The following is a 23,183-nucleotide window of genomic DNA, read 5'->3' on the forward strand; positions in this document are numbered from 1 at the left end:
CAATCACAGGCTAGCATTTAAGTCTTGGTTCTTAATCTGGAAATTGAGGGTGACAATACAGAAAATTATGTAGAATTGGGTCTGGGTCCCTCTGCTGCAGACCAGCCGTAAATCAGGCTCTTGCACCACTGAGCCGAGAGCCGTCATCACCATCCATACTGCCCTCAGCATTGTCGAAGGGAGACCAAGGAAGAAGCAAAAAAGAGATAATTCAATGGACTGTTTCTTTAAAACAACTCAATCAAGATAATGATTTTTTAATTTAATTTATCTCCCAATAGTCATATACTATTATATATATAGCTATATACAGTTATAACTATATATATGGTTAGTTTTAAAAAATCAAGGGTTATAAAGATAAGGACGCCACTCACCCCAACTCACATGACTGTATTAGCCTGATTCACTAGTGCAGAGGTGTCTTTGTTAATATAGAATTCATGGTTTTATGTTGACACTGAATAAGGAATCTGAGCGTGTTGGTGACAGGGTGCACAATTGTTTTTTGCAAGCCATCCAGGATTGCTTAGCGTGTGAGATGAAATTTGCAAAAGGTAACTGAATAATGAGAAAGAGCTAATGTAATTTATTCCCCACTGTAATTTACTCCACATTCTTAAGCAGGCAGGCCCTGGACACACTGCCTTTTCACTCCATCATTCTCCTGCAGTGTAACAGGGGCCATTAAACTAGGTAAGAAGATGAATTGCTAGAGATGATTATGCATGCCTTCAGCAGCCCATGAAATGTACCCAAGAACAATAAAGATATCTGATGACCTGTCAGGGAGATGCTTATGCAAATGAGAACATCATGATTATACTTCTGCTTGTTCATCTAAAGGCTATCATGATATACAGATGCAAAAAATTTCCCTGGTGTGGTAGCATCACAAATAAGAAGCTGGTTTCCGATTAGGATATGCTAGAAATGAGAATTCATGACCAAATGTCTCATTCAGCTATAAAAGAGGACAATCATGGCCATAGGATCAGCATCCACGTTCATTTCCTCTGAAAACAATAACTTCATCAGATGTCACCTCTTACTGCTCTCCTGAAATGATAGTATTTGGCACTAAAAATTATTTGTCATCCTCAGAAGTAAAATACGTTGTAAATATATGTCACCAGCATCTTTCTGCTCTTAAAAAATAAATGATACTTCTGACGTGAGTTTAACTACCTTCAAGGTGTCCATGGGAATGAAGACAAAAAGAGATGGAGGCAACTGATGGAAAGCCCGAAGCAGACTCCCTTTGGGGGCAGGAACTCAGTTGGGTCATTCTGAAACCCAGCCTCCTCCTCCTCCTCCTCCTCCTGCGGCTCTATGGTGACACTGGAACCGCAGGACTCTGGCTTCGGGGAGATCTCCAGTCACTAAATGTTAGACATTTGGCCTATGCACAGACTTAATCTCCCAGAGCCTCAGTCTTGCCATCTGCAAAATGAGCATGATAATAGTACCCAGCTCAGGAATTACTGTGTGGATTTAGATGAGGTAGCGTATATGAAGTTCTTAAATGTCTGGCCTCATTTAACAAGCAGCAGTTTTGATTGTAATTATTCATCCATCTGCTTATTTGATATCTCCACTTGGATCTCAAATTTAGCATGACCCCCTCACCCTTGTTCCTCTGATCTTCCCTGTCTCAATAGTGGCAATTCCATTCTTTCTGTGTCCCTGGTCAGAAATCTTGGAGTCGTCCTTCAAGCCACTTTTCCCCTCCTATATCCCACAGCAAGTCCTGTGAGCTCTGCCTTCAAAATGTATTTGTAACCCAACCCCTTCCCACTATGTCCAGCTACCCCATAGCCCAAGCCATCCCTGACCCGAGTTATAGAGCTCTAGCTTCCTAACGGACTCCTGCTCCCTCTCCTGTTCCTCTTGCAATCCATCCTCTACACAGCGGTCACAGAAATTAGATTATGTCACTCCTCTGTTCAAAACTCTCCAAGATGTCTCTTCTCGTTCAGAGTAGAAGCCCAGGTCCTTACGGTGGTCTGTCAATCCCTCCGTGACGTGACCCCACTTACCTCCCTGCCTTCCCTCTTTCCGGAAGATCCATTGCTCTCTCCTCTCTAATCACACTGGCTTTCTGCTCTTCCTAAGACAAGAGGAGCTCCTTTCCAAATACAGAGGCTTTGAATTTGCTGTTTCCTCTGTCTGGGATGTACTTCCCCCGGGGACTCCATTTCATTCAAAGGGGAGGGCTTCCCTGCCCTCTGGTTGGAAGGTGAAGCCCTCATCCCTCTCTTTCCTCATCCATGCCCTTCTGTTTCTTGGTAATACTGATGATCACCTGCCATCCTCTCTTTACTGTATTTCTCCCCACTACCACCTCCACGATGAAGTCCCCCAAGAGCAGTCTTGTCTGCTTTGTTTGTCTCACTTCATGCCACAGGGCACATCCTACTTGATGACTAGAAGGAAAGACACACGATGAATGCCTCAGTCTGAGAGGGAGATGTATTCCATGAAGTTTAGAATTTCATCCTACATAAAATTCTACAAAGAGACTTAATCAATTAAATGGCTTGTTTCACTAACAAGAAAGCGGAGGCCAAAAGACAAGCCCAAAGTCACATGGTAAGTGTTACCATCAGGACTCAAATAGGTTCTTCTGTCCTTGCACCTAAAGCCCAGGCTTTCTACTGCAGCAGGCTATCGGCTCGATTCTGTAAATATTAAAAAACAAACAAACAAACAAACTGGGGACGCCTGGGTGGCTCAGTTGGTTGGACGACTGCCTTCGGCTCAGGTCATGATCCCGGAGTCCTGGGATCGGGTCCCGCATCGGGCTCCCAGCTCCATGCGGAGTCTGCTTCTCTCTCTGACCTTCTCCTTGCTCATGCTGTCTCTCAAATAAATAAATAAAATCTTAAAAAAAAAAAAAAAAACTGTACAGAAGTTCAGTTCTGTTTCCAACTGCTTGACTGGCAATCTTGTGGGAAGAGATTCTATTTGATTTAAAGTTTACTTAAAATATTTTACTTTGGTTTTAAAATGATTAAGGTAACGGGGCATCTGGGTGGCTACATTGATTAAACATCTGTTTTCGGCTCAGGTCATGATGGTGCTGGGATCTAGCCCCACATCTCAGCAGAGGAGTCTGCTTCTCTCTCTCCCTCTGCCCCTACTCATGTGCTCTCTCTCTCACTCACTCTTTCTCTCTTAAATAAATAAATAAAGTCATTAAAAAATAAAGTAAAATAAAATGAATAAGGTATACGCTTGTAAATGATAAAACACCTAACAGCTGTTGAGAAGTCATATTCCTATCACGGTATTAAGTACTTTAAAAGAACTAGCCCAGTGAACTCTTACAAACTTGGGTAGTAGCATTATCTCCATCTTACAGTGGAAGACACCAAAATTCAGATAACTGGTCGAAGGTTGCACAGTCAACAAGTGATGGGACCAGTATATCAACTTCAGTAGTCTGCCTGCAGAGCCAATGTTCTACTGAGTCAAGAAAACAGCTCAGTTCACATTTCATGATGAATGTTTTAGGAAGATTTATCTGCTCTGTAAGTTCATCTCATTTTGTCTGCTTTTCTGAAAATGGGACAGATGCATATTATATATAAGTATCATTTTTGAAAGTTTTTATTACAAATCTTAGTCCTCTGCTCTTTTGCAAAATACATCCTATGTATATATTTCTCCTTTTAATTAACAATGCAAAGTTAAAAAAAAAAATCTCTGGGTGCGCCTGGGTGGCTCAGTGGGTTAAAGCCTCTGCAGTCTGCTCAGGTCATGATCCCAGAATCTTGAGATGGAGCCCCGCATGGGCTGTCTGCTCCGCGGGGAGCCTGCTTCCCTTCCTCTCTCTCTGCCTGCCTCTCTGCCTACTTGTGATCTCTGTCTGTCAAATAAATAGATAAAATCTTTAAAAAATAAAATAACATAACATAAATCTCTGGAGAACTGCTGAGTTAGGTTATCAACTCATCTCAAGACATCATCATATGGTTTCATAAAAACCATATGGAGAAAAGTGAGGGTTTGCGCTCCCTCTCTGACGACCACTGATGTCAACAGCTGTTATGATCCAAAACAAGCAAAGCAGTTATGGTATTACCTTGAGAGTTTCTCATGAAAGTGCCAAGTAACAATATTGAGAAGAAGTGTCAAAATATGATACCGGCAGGTAAGAGGGTCACTAAAGTTACCATGGGCCAGGATGCAGTCCTTATTGTCTTTCTTGGAACTTAGAATTCTAAAGACCATAGAAAATGTAGGGAAGGCAAGTTCAGATAACAATGGGACATCCCAGAGCATAGGTAACATATCATCTTTTTTACAGAGTACTGAGTAAAGTAATGTATTATTTCACTTTCAGCACATTATATGAACCAAAAAGCATTTGTATTATTTAAAATTCCTAAGGGAAAAATTGATGTATTGGTAATACATCATTTAAGGCAAGAGTTATTTTTTAAAAATCTAAACTCAATTGTGTAAGACTGATGAACCACCTGTACCCCTGAAACAAATAATACATTATATGTTAATAAAAATAAATAAATTAAAAATAAAAATTCTAAACTCTCACCTTAAATATTATTATTTTTAAAAGATTTTATTTATTCATTTGGCAGAGAGAGTGCACGAGCACAAGCAGGGGGCACAGCAGGCAGAGGGAGAAACAGACTCCGACTGAGCAGGCAGCCCAACACGGGACTTGATCCCAGGACCCTGGGATCATGACCTGAGCTGAAGGCAGGCACTTAACCGACTGAGCCACCCAGGTGCTCCCTTAAATATTATTTAAATACACAATGGCTCAAATGCAATCCTATGAAAATTGGTGCACTACAGATGGAGACTGAATGGAAGAGAGAAAAGCTTGTGGAAAGGAATATTCTGGAAGAAAAAGTTCAGTAAGTATTCCAGGTATCTTCTTAAAGTTGGCTATAGAGCCCACAGTAGCAGCCAAGAAGAAAAAAATGGAAGAAAAAGTGAGCCCCATTGTTTATTTCTTTTAATTGCTATCCATTAAGCCGTCTCCCGGCTGGAAGAAAGGGGTGGTCATGTTAAGTGTACGAGCGTTCCACATGTTTCCATCCTTTTAAGACAAAATACAGAGGCGATAAGAATTTCTTTATGAGCTTAAACATTCAACAGAGAGAAATGCGGAGACCAGGGACAAGAATGACCACGGAGCTTCTTTATCCCAGGATCTTGAGGGGATCAAGTATTGGCCAGTCTCCCTGTCCACCTAAGTCTGCAATTCCTCCGTGGCAAGGGGAAGTTTTACTTAAGTATTAAAGCTAAGGCTGAATAATATATCTAATTGAAAAAGACTTGTCATTTTTAGGATTTTTACAAATTAAAGTATATTCTGGTTTAGACTGAAAACTTAAAGCTTAGAGATGTTTGGTTTGGTTTGATTTGCTTGAAACACCATAGATTATGAAGAGGGCTCTGTACCAGAAATACGGAGATCTGAGTTCCCGTCCTATTTCTAGCTGTTGTAGGTAGAAGCAACTCACTCAGTGTCTCAGATTACCACAAAAGAATTGGATCAGAGAACCATCCAAAGGTCCCTTGCAGTTCTGTAAATCTTTATGAATTTTTATTTAAGAGCAAGAGTCTAAATGAAACATCATGTGAGCCACACACATGAGCCTAATGTAATTCCAACTTATCTAGTGGCACATTAAGATTTTTAAAACAGATTAAGTTTATTTTAATTTATTTTATGTGTATTTGACACATTTTATTAACCCAATAAGATTTCAATATTACCACTTCGCTATGTAATTGCTATTAAACGATATTAAAGAGATACTTTACATTCTTTTCGTTGTATTAAGTCTTCAAAAGCCAATGTGTGTTCTACGCTTGCATCATACCTTCGTTGGACTAGCCACATTTCAAGTGCTCAACAATCAAGTTTAGAGGGTTTGCACTTTTCTCACGTAAAAATAAAGATACAGGTTACCATTGAAGGGAAAATAGATTGAAAGTTACAAAAACTATGCATTACATTAGAAGGGTCAACACACCGAGTTGATATCAGAGGAGAGGTGATCAAAAAAGGGATATGATTTCTGATAGAAATCGCCAAATGGAGAGATTACAGACGGAAGCCGTGTCATGTGGAAGTTGGAAAGTTGGACAGAGAGGATGTACACCATCCTCTCTGTTAAAAGGTTTTTAAAATGTTTACATCTAATTCCCTACTGTCACTCTTCTCTTATCTGCAGACATAAGCAGGGTGTCCAGTTAAGTAAGGTCTTTGTAGCGCCAGGAAAAACGGAACCACTAGATCAGGTGTTTCTAATCTGAGGTCTATGGATTCTTATGGGATCTGCAGATGGAATTCAAGGAGGTCAAAAGTTGAATGGGGGAAAATAACATCTTTATTTTTATTAACTTTCAAGTCAAATTCAGCATTTCCTTCAATTATGAATGGAGGCAATAGACCATTAGAATTTACCAACACTGATGACCTTCTTTTTCTGCTTTACTTTTGTTATTTTTTCTTTCTTAAAAAATCTTCAATTCCAGGGATGCCTGGGTGGCTCAGTTAGTTGGACGACTGCCTTTGGCCCAGGTCATGATCCCGGAGTCCTGGGATAGAGTCCCACATCGGGCTCCCAGCTCCATGGGGATTCTGCTTCTCCCTCTGACCTTCTCCTCGCTCATGCTCTCTCTCACTGTCTCTCTCTCAAATAAATAAAAATCTTTAAAAAAAAAATCTTCACTTCCAGTGAGTTAACGTACAGTGTGATATTAGTTTCAGGTGTACGATATAGTAATTAAACACATCCATACATCACGCCGTGCTCATCACAAGTGCCCTCCTCAGTCCCCATGGCCTATTTAACCCATCCCCCACCCCTCGGCCCTCTGGTAGCTTGTGACTTCATCATCACTAGAGATCACAGGTGTTTTCACAGCACATTGCATTGGCTGCACATGTTAGGACAGCAGTTCCTCAGAGTGACAGCAGTTTTATTAGACTCACCATGACACCTTGTCATTGAATGCATTAATAAAGAGACTCATGTTATTATATTAGAGGTTTTTAATATATTTTGGTATCTGCATTTTAATAAAATCAGTTTCTTTTATAATCCTGTTTGTTTGTTTTTTTCACTTAAAGTTATTTCACTAAAGTTGTTTATTAAATTTATTTAATGTTCATTAAAGTTAAGTTAAAGTTATTTCACTAAAGTTATTTCACTTAAAGTTATTTTCACTAAAGTTATTCTGAGATGGGAGCCATGGATTCCACCAGACTACTAAAGGGGTCTGTGGCACAAAGCACTACATGGGAAAAGTATGGCTCCCTGAACGACCCACCCTCTCCTTCTCTTCCCCACACGAAATCACACTGGATTGTGTAATGACTGAAATATAAATCGTTACCACATCAAGCCACTGAGATTCGGGGAGTATTGGTTTCGGCAGTGAAGCCCCTTCTGACTAATGTATAACCAAAATCTGGCTTCAGGCCCTGACAATTGCATATGACTCCAGCCAGACTCCAAATACTGAGGAGAGGACACTGGCAGGGACACGCTGATAAAATGAGTCTTAAAAAAAAAGTGGGGGGGGGGGTCCCTGGGTGAATCAGTCATTGAGCATCTGCCGTTGGCTCAGATCATGATCCCAGTATCCTGGAATCGAGCCCTGCGTCGGGGGTCCCTACGCATGGGGAAGCCTGTGTCTCCCTCTCTAGCTTCTCCCTGCTTAGGTTCCCTCTCTTGCTGCCTCTCTCTGTCAAATAAATAAAATCTTAATAAAAGAAGAAAAAAAAAAAGACCCACCTAGCAGGGCTAATTTCAAGCTACCAATATGGTGTCACTGAACTCTAAGGAAGGGTGGCCCAGATTCAGCTCTTGCCGGTCGTGTCTGCTTGTTCCCAAACACCATGGGGACTGCTCTGCGGTCACGGTTCCTAGAAAGGTGTCTTGTTCTTGTCCTCGCCTGCTTTACGGGGAGGGGTATGTGTGGAATTTTGAGAGCAGTTGTTCAAAGGCTCCTATTGAAACCATTGTGTCTGACTCTTCCGTAATGAATACAGAATACCTTAGATGCAGTAATTTGTAAATTGAACAAGCTGTTGAAAAGAATCTAATTAGTACTAATTACAATACTAGAGTGTCCCAACAAATTATAATGCCATTGCTTCTGTAGAGGCATTTTGTGTTTAAACACTTTAAACATTAATTAGTCCTCAGAACAAACGTGTGAGATAGGTATTATTTGGCAGCGTCTAAAAGCCAATTATTTACTCTGGGAAGGCCCGGGACCCTAACTGACAGTACAGGCAAACTGAGAAGCTTAATAGTAGGATTGGGAAATCCAAGAATTCTCTCGCCTTCACTGCCAACCTCCTTTCATCTCACTGGGCGTTACCGCTGTCCGCATTTTACACACGGGAAACTGACGGCAGCCGGCGGACAGATGGACAATTTACAGAGAATCCAGCTTCCCATTCCGCGAGGCCTCAGGAGTGTCTCGTGTCTGTTTTTTAAATGTGAAAGTTCCATTTATGAGTCTTTTGAGCCTTGTTTCCCAAATATTAATATTCTCTTTTATAATGAAGAAGTTGCTTATGGTACCATTTATTTAAAGTTAATTATGGGGCGCCTGGTGGGTTGGGCCTCTGCCTTCGGCTCATGTCATGATTTCAGGGTCCTGGGATTGGGCCCCACATAGGGCTCTCTGCTCAGCGGGGAGCCTGCTTCCCCCTCTCTCTCTGCCTGCCTCTCTGCCTACTTGTGATCCCTCTGTCAAATAAATAAATAAAATCTTTTAAAAAAATAATAAAGTTAATTCTAAGTGACCTATTATTCCCACTTCCACCTATTTGTAATTCCATATTATGTTTTGCTAACATTTTTTTTTTTACATGTTATTTATTTGAGAGAGGGGATGCAGAGGGAGACGCAGACTCCCCGCTGAGCAGGGACTCCCCCCCCACCCCCACAACCCAGCCCATCCCAGGACCCAGAGACCACGACCTGAGCCGAAGGCAGATGCTTAACCAACTGAGCCACTCAGGCGCCCCTGTTTTGCTGACATTTAAATGAATTTTAATTTCTGGACTATACTATTTATAATCTTATTCACTGGAAATACTCAATTTGAAAAACAGTCAAATCATTTAGACTTGATGTATGGAATTAAGGGTTTAGTAAATGTTTCAGTCTCTACCAAGAAGTAAACTACTGGTTTACCCCATTTAAAGTCGACAGGCCACTGTTAAGCCTATTGAGTTGGTATTTCTTTCCATTAAAGAAAAAGCTTCGTGGACAAGACCTGGAATTTCTGGAAGAACATTTGACATCCCATTACCTTTTTTTCTGAGACATTCACTTGCCTGGCACTTAGTAGACACTTAAGAAAAGTTAGTATTTACTGTTATTTTTACTATTATTAACCAGGAGTTTTCATTTTTAGTTAAAAACTGATATCCCAATTGAAAGGCACAGGTCTTAGTCGTGCTTTAAAATTCTTATTTACTTTAAGTTTAAACAGTACATTTCAATCAATGTTACTGATTAAATCCTTTCCAATGAAACCATTTTAAATATTTATACTCCAGATATTACACATTTGCTATTATTGCTAATAAAATTTATCTCTATTTCAACCCCATGCCTGTGTCTGTTTTGCTCAGGTAATTCTTAAGGAATATCTACCTAACTCATTCAAGCATGACTTACATAGGAAATAATTTTTTAAACAAACACTATTTTTTTTTTTAAGATTTTATTTATTTATTTGACAGAGAGAGATCACAAGTAGGCAGAGAGGCAGGAGGAGAGAGAGAGAGAGAGGGAAGCAGGCTCCCCGCTGAGCAGAGAGCCCGATGCGGGACTCGATCCCAGGACCCTGAGATCATGACCTGAGCCGAAGGCAGCGGCTTAACCCACTGAGCCACCCAGGCGCCCTAAACAAACACTATTAATCCAAACTGGGGAAAAAGCCATTCTGAATTCTTCTGAACTAATTATAAGAATTGTCACTTGCCTTGTGTGAGTCCCAGAAGTAATGGCACATGCCCACTACTAAGTGTCCTTTTCGAAAGAACATCCACAATTTCCCTTCATTTCTGAGTTGATCCTGCTCCTCTGTCCTGGACCAAGCCCAGCCCAATCCCACAGTAGCAACTCCTTGTGCAGATCTACTCTCCTTTCCCAGGTTGACAGGGATTGTTGGTAGCAGATATTACAGATACATTTTCCAACAGCTGTTCCAACAGACTTCTAAAACACAGTAGTCATATTTCTCCTTCATAAAGACTGGAGACAAGTATCATTTTTCATATCTTCTATTTCCTTTCTCATCATGTTCATGTTTTCTTCTACTTCAACGTATGGAACATATTTATAAAAACTGTCTTAACATCCTTATCTGCTAATTTCATCATGTCTGAAATTCCTGTCTGTTTCTATTGATAATTTCTTTTCCTTAGAGTTATGGATATTTTCCTGCTTTCATTTGCCTGGTAATTTTTTTTTTTTTTTTTTTTTTTTTTTTTTTTAGATTTCATTTATTTATTTGACAGAGCATAAGCAAGAGGAGTAGCAGGCAGAGGGAGAAGGAGAAGCAGGATCCCTGCTGAGCAGACAGCCCAACAAAGTACCAATCCCAGGATCCTGGGATCACAACCTGAGCCGAAGACAGATGCCCAACTGACTGAGCCACCCAGGTGCCCCACACCTAGTAATTTTTTATTGGATTTTGGGTATCGTGCACTGTACATTGTTGAATGTGGGGGGGTTTTACCCAATAAAACAACTATGCTAAATTCTTTATTAGAAATATAGACCAGCCCTTAGAGAAAACATGAGAACTCACATTGCATTGAACAGACACTGAGGGATGTCTGGGTGGATCAGTAAGTTAAGTGACTGCCCTGGGCCCAGGTCATGATCCTGAGGTCCTGGGATAGAGCCCTGTGTGGGCTCTCTGCTCAGTGGGAAGTCTGCTTCTCTCTGTCCCTCACTGTACTCGTGCTCTCTCTCAAATAAATATCTTTTTAAAAAAAACAGAGTCACTGAGATGAATAAATGACTTCTTAGTGATCCATCCATTTCTTAGTTGACTTAAAAGTTCCCAAACTGAGATGATACCAATCCAGAGGTCAACATAGCAGAATACTTCATTTGGAGTTCTCATCAAAAAACTCCAACTGGAAAAAACATCGACCTCTGTTCCTTTTTTGTTAAGTTTTCATTTTATTTTATTTTGTTTTGTTTTAAATTCTTCTAAGGTTTGTTTTTATATCTATTATTAGAGCAAGTCCAAAGCCATCTTGTAGGGCTAATTTCTGCTCACTAGTACTGACGACTCAATACAATGTCCTACATATTATAAGGTTTTCTTATTTTGAATGATGGAAACATGAACTATTCCCAGCTCTGGATGAGGTCCAGGAATCATTTGGCTCTATAAATCCAGAGAAACATGATCTTTTGTTCTAGAATATGGTCATGTATTATTTCCTGGGTAATTTTCTTCATTTTCTTTGTTCTCTATTTTGTGAGACTTCTGTGAGTCACACATTAAAGTTTTTGGATTGGCCCTTTAATCGTTTTTAATATTGTCTCTTCTATCTTCCATCATTTGATCTTTTTGTTCTATTTTCTGCAAGATTTCCTCAACTTTATTTTCCAAAGCAACAATTGGATTTTTAAAAATATTGATCATCAGACTTTTAATTTCCCAGAGCTATTTCTTATCTACTAGCATCATTTCTTCATTGCCTCCTAAACTTGTTTTACAAACTCAATTTTTAGTTTTAAGGATATTCATTGCAGTTTTTAATTTTTTCCTCCTTTCATTCATTTGCTAATCGAATACTTATTGATAATAAACCACATGCTAGATGCCAATCTGTTTGCTGAAAATAACAGTGAATCAAAACAAAGACTCTGCTTTCATGGAGCCTACATTGTGGGGATGGCAGGCAAGCAATACAAAATTAATGAATAAACATATCGTATTCTGTTAGTGATAAGTGCTACAAAGACATCCCTTCTGTCAAACTCTCCTCCCTCTTGCTCACTACTCTCTATCTATACTACCTGTTCTTCAGTACCTTCATTATTTCCTTTTCCTGCTTCCCCTTCTATATTCTGAACTCTGTACTCAAATATCCTTCCCCTGGTTCTTCATATCTTAAGTATACCTCATCTCCTTGCCCTATCACTGCCATCAGTTTTCCAAGTACCATTTTAATTCCTTTCATGATATTTATCAAAACTTGTAATATTGGTTATTTAACTAATAACCATTCAGGCTTCTTCCTTGATAACTGAACCTGATTTTATTTAGGTATCCAAGATCTTCCCTAAAGCTATGTGCTTCAGGGAAATTTGGTCCTAGCCCCAGTTCAGGGATGAGTCTGGATTAATCTAACCAAATCATGGTAATTCCATATACTTGCCAGTAATTGCTTAGGAAGGAATGTGTCACCCTATTTCTGATTAGTGGAATATGAGGAAAGTCTCCTAGAAAGGATTTGGGAAAGGATTGTTCTTATAAAGAGTTTCAAAGAATAGATAGTCCTCTTTCTAGCCTCTGGGACATTGATTTACTTAAGAATGTGATACTTTCTGCTGCTTTTAACTATAAGAAGAGCTAATGCATGGACCACAGATAAAAATAAGCTGACCTTTGGTGATACCACTGATCCACTAAATCAGTCTATCTTCATACTTCTTTATGTTCCCATGAGCTCTTCTTAAGGCATTTACTAGATAATGAGCCTCAAGAACCAGAGAGATATCAATATAAATAAGGACAGACATATTAAATAATACTTATTTCTTTTAAAAAAAAAATAATACTTACTTGTAAAACAAGAGTGAGAAAAGAATGTAATATAATAGTTGTATACTCTGACATTGTAAAATCATAAAATAAAATTGGAAAATTTGGATAACATATACAAAAATTGTGTTACTGATTTTTAAAACACCTTGTTCAATAGTGTTCTACAATCATAATTGATGGCGGTAGTATTTGTGTTGTTGTCCAAGTCTATTGTATGTATTGGGGGAATACAGCAAATAAGAATTTGGGGATATTTAATTCTATCACCTTGTGCTTTGAGAACCAAGAAAAGGATATATATATATAATGTCATATATATGTATATATTTTAAAATTATATAAATTTATATATACACATATATGATTTTATATATACACATATATATGACATTACATATATATATATATATATATAAACTATTATTCCAGCTAATAGATGAAAGCAAAATGACATAATTAAGATATCACTACTTTTTCAACCCCCAGTGAATTCATGGCTCTCAGCAATGAGCATCAACGGCTGCTATCATAAAAAGAGACAATCAGAAGTTATGTACCTCCAAATGAAGATCACAGCCTATAGTCTTGACAGAAGTATTAATCCCGAGTCTGATCAAGTTTCACTATAACCCTGTCAATGTGTACAAAATATAGAAGAAATGTGTCGAACTGCACCATGAACAAATTCAAATAGCCCAGATCCTTCAACAGATAATTTGGGAAAAAAGATATAAGGGAAACCTGTAGATTAAAGGAAACTTAAAAGAGAGATTTTTAAAAATTTTAACTTACTTATTTGAGAGAGAGAGAGCACACAAGCCAGGGGAGTGGCATGCAGAGGGGTAGGGAGAAGCAGGCCCCCACAGAGCAGGGAACCTGATGAGGGACTCAATCCCAGGACCCCAGGATCACATTCTAAGCCAAAGGCAGTCAGCCACTCAAACAACTGAGCCATCCAGGTGTACTTAAAAGAGATATTTTTTAAGTGGCCGGGACTATAGTGTTTAAAAATGTTTTATGGGTTGGGCGCCTGGGTGGCTCAGTGGGTTAAGCCGTTGCCTTCGGCTCAGGTCATGATCTCAGGGTCCTGGGATCGAGTCCCGCATCAGGCTCCCTGCTCAGCAGAGAGCCTGCTTCCCTCTCTCTCTCTCTGCCTGCCTCTCTGCCTACTTGTGATCTCTCTCTGTCAAATAAATAAATAAAATCTTTAAAAAAAAAAAAATGTTTTATGGGTGATAAACCATAAGGAAATATAAGGAGTCATTACTCTAAAATCTAGATTAGTGCTGGTATAGTCTGTTATGGTGGAAACTCTTTCCAACGAAGCACAACTCATGGTATTCATGACTTTCTGCTGGCCCCTCCTCCTGAATCTGGGCTGGGCTCAAGACTTGCTTTAACCAATAAAAGGTAGCACAGCAATCCCCTGGCCTTCCAGGCCTAAGCCTTCAGAGTCTTCTAGAAGCTGTGGCACTTTTGTTTAAAAAGCCCAGTATTTTATAGGAGAGACCAAGTAGAAAGGCCATCTGGAGAGACAAAAAACCTTCCCATTTGAGTCTGGCCACCAGCCAGTCCACCAGCAGAATGTAGCCACAGGAATGACCACCTGTGAAATAAAAGATGTAGAACCACCCAGCTGACCCCAGGGCAGATTGCAAAACTGTGAGCAAACACCATTGTTTAAAGAGTCAGTATCTTTTGGTGGTAATTTTCAAGGCAGGATAGAGAACTGAAAATAGTGGTTATTGTGGGAGAAACAAAGCGGTTTAGGATTGGGATGGAGTAGATGGAGGTTTCTGGAACGGCTAGTGAAGTACTTTCCATTTCTTGACCTGGGTGATGGCCATAAGGATATTTGCCTTACAGTGATTCACTAAGCTATCCATTTGTTTTGTGTGGTTTTCTGAACCTGTGTTATATGTTAAAATAAAAATAGTTTTAAAAGAAGAAAGAAAACCCACATGGTTTGGCATAGAGACATTTACTCTTCCTTCAAAACCTTCAGACTACAGGCTTTTAAAAAAAAAATCACTTAGGGGCAGCAGCTCTTTCTGCCCATGGGTTCTGTCCCTGAGCTTTAATAATACCACAATTTTGCGCACGCGTGCGCACACACACACAAATCACTTAGGAGCTCCTAGTTAAAACTACTAATATATTCTAATCCTATAGGTATCAATATGCAAACAATGTCAAGCATGGAAATATATCATTTCTTTGGGTCCCAGAGCCTGCAATTTGCAAAACTGAATTAATTGCTTTCATATCTCTAAATCTTTTCTCCTTGAAGTGAGAAAAAACATGTACACCAAACAAAAAAATAAGAAGAGAAGCAGCAACACTTTTATAAGCTGGCTTGCATTTTCTACTGGCAGCAATTTTAAATGAATTTTCCAGTTTCAAAGGAGAAAATCTGTATTGCATTTGGGGTTTCGTGTGTGTGTGTGTGTGTGTGTGTTTTAGTTTGAAACCATTGAATTTTAGCCCTCATGTCCTGTGTTTTTCCTCAAGTGTTTCAAACAGACTGTAGCATCTGAATTGCATTTTTTATTCTTTTGTCTTTATTTCTGACTTCATTTCCCATTTCCCAGTGCAAATTGCTGTATGTACCTTTTCTCTTAGAACAACATTACTTAGCTTTACTAACCCAATAAATTAAAATTTCTGATTAGGAGATTAAAATTCACTGCCAAAATTCACACTGAATATTTTGTAAAATGTTCGCAGTACATTTATTTTAATTGGATTAGAAATTATGACAAATGGAGTTCCTGCTGTTGTACTTTCTACCTGGGAACCCAGTTCAGACCTTCCCAAAGATGACAATAGGGTAAAACTACAATATGTTCAGTAGTCCAGCAAAAACAAAACAATAAAAAGAATCACTATTGTCATATTAGTAATAACTATTACTAAAGCAGCATTGATGATGTGGTCCTCTCATGGCCAATGTCCTTGAAAAAAGAAGTGTTTCATCAAGACCAGATCTCGATTCAGTGTCTGACTTTATGAGGTTCATCAAGGCAAGAACTGAGACCCAAGAGGGAAAGTCACTGTTTCTTCCACAAGCGTAGGGGAAAATGTTAATTTGTCTCAGTCTATGTGTGTTTATTTTTGAGGATTCTAAGAAACTCTCAATTCACACTGAATTCCCAAAGTCTTGGCTTCCGTTTGCAAAGACGGAAGGTACTACGAAGTTCTTGTTGCCACTACAAATTACCAATCTGCAATAGTTTTCCTAATCAGAAACTCCTGCTAGCTTCATCAGTGGCTTGGCATGCTTAATGGCATTATTTTTAGTCAAAATATAATGTGATCAGTAGGGGCTCCTGGGTGGCTCAGTGGGTTAAGCCTCTGCCTTTGGCTCAGGTCATGATCCCGGGGTCCTGGGATGGAGCCCCGCATCGGGCTCTCTGCTCAGCGGGGAGCCTGCTTCCTCCTCTCTCTCTACTGTTCGTGTCCTCTCACTTACTCACTTGCTCTTTCTCTCTCTGGGTCTCTGCCTCTCAAATGAATAAAGTCTTTAAAAAAAAGAATAAGGGCTCAGTATACGACTGTTTGTCATTTACTCTAGGTCGTCTCCCTCTTTCTCCCATCCCTGCTACTCCCTCCTGGGGAGCAGCATTTCCTCACTTCCCAGGAGAATCTACTCATTACTACAAATTAAGAACTAAGATGGATACTAATAAGACAGATACGAATAGTATGTTCTTTACCCACCTCCTACTTTCTTTTAGTTAATTTTTCTTAAAGGGGACTCAATAAAGCAGCTCTTAGTGTGCTGCTTATGACACTTTGGGGCCCAAGAACACAAGACAACTGTAGTGAGGGGGCGTCTGGGTGGCTCAGTGGGTTAAAGCCTCTGCCTTTGGCTCGGGTCATGATCCCAGAGTCCTGGGATCAAGCCCCGCATCGGGCTCTCTGCTCAGCGGGAACCCTGCTTCCCTTCCTCTCTCTCTGCCTGCCTCTCTACCTACTTGTGATCTCTGTCTGTCAAATAAATAAATAAAATCTTAAAAAAAAAAAAAGACTACTGTATTGGAATAAGATTTGTCTGTGAATAATAATAGCACAGATAATGCTGGCTTAAATAAGACAGGACTTTATTCCTCTCTTATTGAGGCCCAGGAGGAAGTAGCTCAGACATGGAACAGAGGATCTACTACATGAAGTCTTTAGGAACCGAGGCTCCTTCTGTGCACTTACTTCACTCTGCACGAGCTTCTTCTTAAAAGGATACCTCTGGGACGCCAGAGTGGCTCAGTCGGTGAAGCATCCAACTCTTAATTTAGGTCTTAGACCTTAATTCAGGTCTTGATCTCAAGGTCATGAGATTGAGCCCAGCGTCTAAGATTCTCTCTCTGTCCCTCCCCTCTCTGTTCTGCCCCAACCCCCACCCACTTGTGTGCACTTTCTCCCTAAAGAAAAAAAAAATTTTTTTTTTTCAAAAAAATCAGGGAAAAATGACATTGGGGGGTAACCTGCACTCTCTACCGCCCCAATGCAAAGAGGGGTTAGCATACTACACGAGAAATACTCAGGACAGGGGTACCTCGGTGGCTCAGTGGGTTAAGCCTCTGCCTTCGGCTCAGGTCATGATCTCAGGGTCCTGGGATCGAGCCCCGCATCGGGCTCTCTGCTCAGCAGGGAGCCTGCTTCCCTTCCTCTCTCTCTGCCTGCCTCTCTGCCTACTTGTGACCTCTCTCTCTGTGTGTCAAATAAATAAATAAAATCTTTAAAAAAAAGAAAAAAAATACTCAGGACAAGCAGGTGGTCAGCGAGATGTGCTTGGGCTCCTGCTTCTCTTCTCTGAGACTCTGTAGGCCTGGCCGTGCTCCCATGTGGCCCATGTCTTTGAGCTGGCTCCCTTCCTATTCAGTTCCAGGCATCACATTCAGATGTGACAAAGTCCAAGAGAAGAAAGGGAAGAAGACTCTATCTCTACCCTTTGTCTCCTTCTTAAAAGGGAAGAGGACTTCCTTAGAAGCAGCTAGCATACTTCCCTTCAAGCCTCACTGTCCAGACTGCATCACAACCTCATTGCTTGTATAGTCACTGGCAAGGAGAACATACCACCATGGTAGGCATGGACCAGTCAAGACCCACCCCACAAAAGCCCTAAGTGGGGTGAGCTTCCCTGAAACACAGGGCTTTACATAGAGGAAGTTCAATACCCCAACAAAACTGGGGTTCTGTTGGAAAGAGGAAAGGGGAAAATATGTTGCGTTGACATCCAACTGTGTCTACTGCAATCCATATCCTAACTTCCCATTATGATATACTGCCAGTTCTAGCCAGGTAAATTGGACTCTCAGATTACATTGTCATAATTATCCTTACAAATCAGCCCAGTTCTTATCCCCAACTCCTATCAACAAATTGTGACTTAAGGATAAACAAATGTGTGGAATAGCACACACTGAGGTTAAGCAGACGGCAAACATGTCCAGTTCTCCCTGACTTCTGTTCACCTTGTCTGTGGAGACATCACTCCAGATACTGCTATCAGCAGTAATCTCATATACAGCCACCTAAATTAACCCTTTCAGTATAAATATGAGAAAATCTCCCTAAGAGAAATACATGTTGTTTCTAAGCTGTTACTCATTTCCTACTTTATAAGCAACAGATCTCTGCCGAGCATTTCACTGGAAGTCACCGCGCCCTCACCAGAAAAGTGTGCCTGACTGCAGTAGCAAGTCTAGGAAAAGAACCATGCACCAGCCCCCACCCAGACCTGCATGTGCCACAGTTCTCAGTGACAGCACTGATTTCCCTGTACTCTTCCGACCGTCCACACACCTACGTGGGGGCAGTTTTCAGGTTCATTTTTCTTTTGATTCATGATCAGTCCAATGGCAAGTCTAAAAAGGAAAGACAGTTCTTGCTCAAACAAGAAGGCACTGGGTGCTCTGAAGTTACAGGTCACTTTTTTGCATATCAAAGTTTAAAAAGTAAAAGAAAACTCGGAAAGAAGAGAGAAAAGGGCGCCAAATTGGTCACCAATGCTTGGATTATATGAGCTTTCCTTCTCATTAAAAGAAGACCCTCTTCGGTCAGTGCTAAAAGAATCACTGAAGGCTAAAACAGATGACACTGTCCATAGGATTACAAGGAGGTCTTAGTATTATTTCTTAATTGAAACATCTTTATCAAATGATGTTACTGAAAGTTTCTAGAAGCAATACTAAAAATTTGTTCTGTGGTAAGAAATGTATGGTAGTAGGGGCTCCTGGGTGGCTCAGTGGGTTAAAGCCTCTGCCTTTAGCTTGGGTCATGGTCTCAGGGTCCTGGGATCGAGCTCCACATCTGGCCCTCTGCTCAGCGGGGAGCCTGCTTCCCCCTCTCTCTCTTCTTGCCCCTCTGCCTACTTGTGAAATATGTCTGTCAAATAAAAAATTAAATCTTCTAAAAAAAATAGTGTGGTAGTGATTTTAGAAATGAAGTAACACCTTAATACTTCTGATATCCCTTTAACTAGAAATTTACTAAATCCTAAGAAATAATGTATTTTCAAAACATCCATGTGATGAATATCACTACCAACACAAAGTTTCAATGCACACAGACTCAATGGCAGCTGTTAAATGATTTGTCTAAAAGTAAATGCTGATTCAGACTCATTAGCATATCAGAAGTACAGGTGCTTATAACACATAAAAGATTAAGTTAACAAAACTCACTCCAAATATACTGGCTAGTTATTCTCCATAAGTTAGTAAACTTTACCAAGCTTGAAGGAGAGTTATTGAACCAGCTCTAGGAGCTTTCAACTCTGTATTTCACTGGCAGCTATTTTATGAGAAACAGGTCATAAAATTGTATTTAAACTTTACTGTCATATTTTCAACTGCTCTGCATACAATTAGATAAAAACTTGAGAATATGCATGGGCTAAATGATGGGCAAAGTGGAAAAGATAGGGTTATGTGGTTTTTTTATTGTTGTGTGTGCGTTTTTTTTTTTTCAGGGATCTGGGGCTTCAAAACCATCAGGAAATCACAGCCCCATGACCTTCATGTGCTCATCCACTAACAATTCACAACGCCATGCATTTTTCCAGTGATCTTTTCTCTTTTGGCAAGACGAGTATTCTCAAATGAGGCAACGTCTCATTTTCTCTGGAGGTATTCTAACGTTAACTCTTCTCTTCCCTCTGCCTGTACATGCCTTGAAAGTGTCCTCCCAAAGAATTAGGAGATAAAATTGAGCAGGACTTGTGGATGTAATGACTGTTACACAATCTGCTATAGTTTTTTGTTGCTGTTGTTTGTTTGTTTAGATTTTATTTGACCGGCAGAGATCACAAGAAGGCAGAGAGGCAGGCAGAGAGAGAGAGAGAGGAGGAAGCAGGCTCCCTGCCGAGATCACGCCCCGAGTGGAAGGCAGAGGCTTTAACCCACTGAGCCACCCAGATGCCCCCATCTGCTATAGTTTTATTCATTCAGAACATATTTATTCCAGGTCCTTCCTGTGCACAAGCCTTTACATACTTTTGGATGTGCAATAATTTAAGTTCACAGTAAAATAAAAGGTAACACATTTTCTTTTCACATGAAGGCAGTGCTTGTATCAACAGCAACAACTGTCATGACCATGGAGTCTTCAAGAACGTTAATCCCTTACATTGCTGGACTTCACTGATGGCTACGGAGGGCCATGATTCAACTTTAGGTGTTTTTAAGCTTTGCAGTGAAATAAAGTCCTATAAAGGAAATGGCATAAACATATTTTGCAAATAACTAAATGCAAACTCTTTCTCACTGGGTTCCCCTACAGTTCAGGCTCTTCCATGCTGGTGAAAACAAGCACATAGCCAAATTTGTAAGACTGGAGACAGTCTTCGTTTAGCTGTTTCACTAATATAAATAAGTCATCCATCTTCCTACCAGTTTAACTAAAGACAGCAAAGGAATACTTGACCAAGTTGTATCCCCTGACAGAATGAGTTGTTGATGATCCTCTGTCTCCAGAAGTACCAGAGCAGGAGGAAGAATCTGGAAAGTCAATTACATTGCTCTCAAGTGCCCTGATTTGATATCCTTTTAAAATGGTTGTGAATACTGTGGTGACTGAACACAAATATGGAATAAGGACACTAAGGAAATGCTTTCCTTTTAGGAAAGGTTCAGGGCCCAGAAAGAAAAGAACCTAATCAGGAAGAACTTAACCATTTCTTTACAGGATTAGGGTAAAGCTTAGAGTTCGATACCTGGTTTAGAAGGTATTTTCTAAAGCCAGAAAATGACTAAGTTGACAAGATAACCAAACGTTAGGTAGTGGTTGTGGGCAAGGTTGCCTGGGAGGAAGCCACCCAAGATATAGCGCCATGATTTTCTGCAGTTTCAATTCAGTTTGGGGTTTTTTGTTTGTTTGTTTCTGCCTCACACTCTGTAGTGAGTCCCTGTATCTCTGAAGATCTCCCCAAACGAGTTTCCCTCCATCGGTAACTTTAGCAAATGTTACAAAACCCGCCCCTGTTCCTCTTTCCCTTCCCCCAGCCCCCTCCGGAGAGGGAAAGGAACCCTACATCCTGGGAGCGGGATGACACGGTCCTTTCTGCTTCTGATGAAATCATCCCACAAGTGATCTGAAAGTTCAAGTGAAGCTGTGGCCGATACCTCGTTTTGCAAAACCAGGCCAACGTTACCAGGAGGGAAATTCTGCGTTAAAGGCCGGGAATCCCCCGGGAAGTCTCCACAAACGAGGGATATCCCCGCTCCCGTCTTTTGAGGCAAGCTCAGGAAGAGCTCAGAACTGAAGGGAGAGCGAGGTGTTTTCTGGATCCCGGCCTGAACAGACCCCAGGGCGGGCTGAGAGGTGGAAATGAGGTCGCGCCCCCCACCCCGCGGCCTGCACCTGCCTCCCGCATCCGCACCGCCGCCCTTCCCAGAGCATCGCGGGCGGGCTGACCACCCACCCCCGCTCCGGTCCCCGTCCGGATCCCAAGAGCGGCCTCGCCCGAGCTCGGGTGTGCGGCCCCGGCGGCGCAGGGAGGCAGCCGGCCGCGCGACGCGCCCTGGCCCGGGAGGTCCCCGCGCCCGCAGGTAGCGCGCCGCCGCTGGAGGGCGGGGGGCGCGGCGGGCACCCGCTCTCCACGCGCCCTCTGGGGCCGGGAGCGCGCAGCTGTGCAGGCCCCCGGCCGGCGCGGCGCTCCCGGGAAGCCCCCCGCGCGCGTACCTCGGATGTAGCTGCACTTGCCCTCGTCCAGCAGGCTGGAGGCCGAGCCGCCCATGGCCGCGGTGCGGGCGGTGCACGCCGGGCCGCGCTGACAGCTCCCGTCGGCGCTCGGCGCTCGCTCCTGGAGGTGCCTGCGACGGCTGACCCGGCTCTGCAATTAAAGGGCAAACTTCCTCCGACAGGCGCCGCCTTCTGGGGCGCCTCCGCCAGGTCCGCGCCCTCGGAGCGTCTGTGGGCTGGCCCGGGGGCTGTCCTCCCGCCCTCGCTTCGCTGGGCAGCTCCGAGGGGACGTCCATCTGGGAAGACTTCCCGCTCTTTCCTCCTCCTCGCCGGCTTTTGCTGCTGCTTCTCACCGTCAGGGGCCGCCGAGAAACCCCTTCGAGGAAGCGGGCCATTTCCCTAGTGACTGTGAACCTCTGCGGGCTGGAACCTTCTCCACAGACGAGCCTCGGGATGGAATTCAAGACCCCGTTGCTTTAAGAAACAGCAGTTCCCAAGCATCACCGAAGAACTTTGTATTTTGTTAGAAATACAAAATTGCGGCTCCCCCAGCCGTCCACGCCCCTCTACACACATGCACGTGTGCACAGGCGCGCGCACACGGCACCCCAGTTAGAAACTCCAGGACTGGAGCTGGCAGCGTAATTCGGTGCTGCCGAAGTGTGAGATCGAACGCGGAACTGTTCCTTCCAGCAGCCGCGAAGCAGGGCCAAGGAGGGGGTGGGAAATGAAGGGGGAGAAAAAGAGAGAAATAGAAAAACAGGGAAAACCTAAGCTGGGACGGGCAATACGTTACCAGTCCTGAAACTTCAGACACCCCTCCCTCCATCAAAATCTGTTCTTTTATCTTTTGGTCCATTTCTTCCCCTTGACAAACTGGAAATAATTCATTAGAAAGGGCATCGATTCTTTTTCCCACAACCAGTATTTAACTTGGCAGCCTCTCCCGAGTAACACTCGACTGGGGCAGAAGGGTCACCATGCATTTCTTCCTATTCTTAGCAATCAGATTTTTAGCGAGTCCTATTGACTTAACCTCCAAGGTCAGACGGCCTGTACACACCAAAACCAGGCGCGGAGAACACTTGGAAGGTGTTGCCCCCAAAAGTTCATTGACTAGCATTTTTAACGCCAAGATTTCCCCCACCTCACACCCAGTCTCGCTCACCCTGTGTTCTAATCCATCATGAATC

General features: G+C 41.9%; 1 protein-coding gene across 1 annotated transcript in view; it reads right to left on the reverse strand.

Annotated features, from left to right (window-relative positions):
- The window catches only part of NIBAN1 (niban apoptosis regulator 1), a 157,054-nt gene extending 134,660 nt beyond the window's left edge, over positions 1–22,394 (reverse strand). Inside the window, exon 1 of the mRNA XM_032317351.1 lies at positions 21,991–22,394. Coding sequence (XP_032173242.1) covers positions 21,991–22,045 — 55 coding nt within the window. The 5' untranslated portion in view covers positions 22,046–22,394. The remainder of the gene's footprint in view (positions 1–21,990) is intronic.
- Between the last annotated feature and the right edge of the window lie 789 nt (positions 22,395–23,183).

The sequence above is a fragment of the Mustela erminea genome, chromosome 17 (genome assembly GCF_009829155.1).
Source record: "Mustela erminea isolate mMusErm1 chromosome 17, mMusErm1.Pri, whole genome shotgun sequence".
Taxonomy (NCBI): domain Eukaryota; kingdom Metazoa; phylum Chordata; class Mammalia; order Carnivora; family Mustelidae; genus Mustela; species Mustela erminea.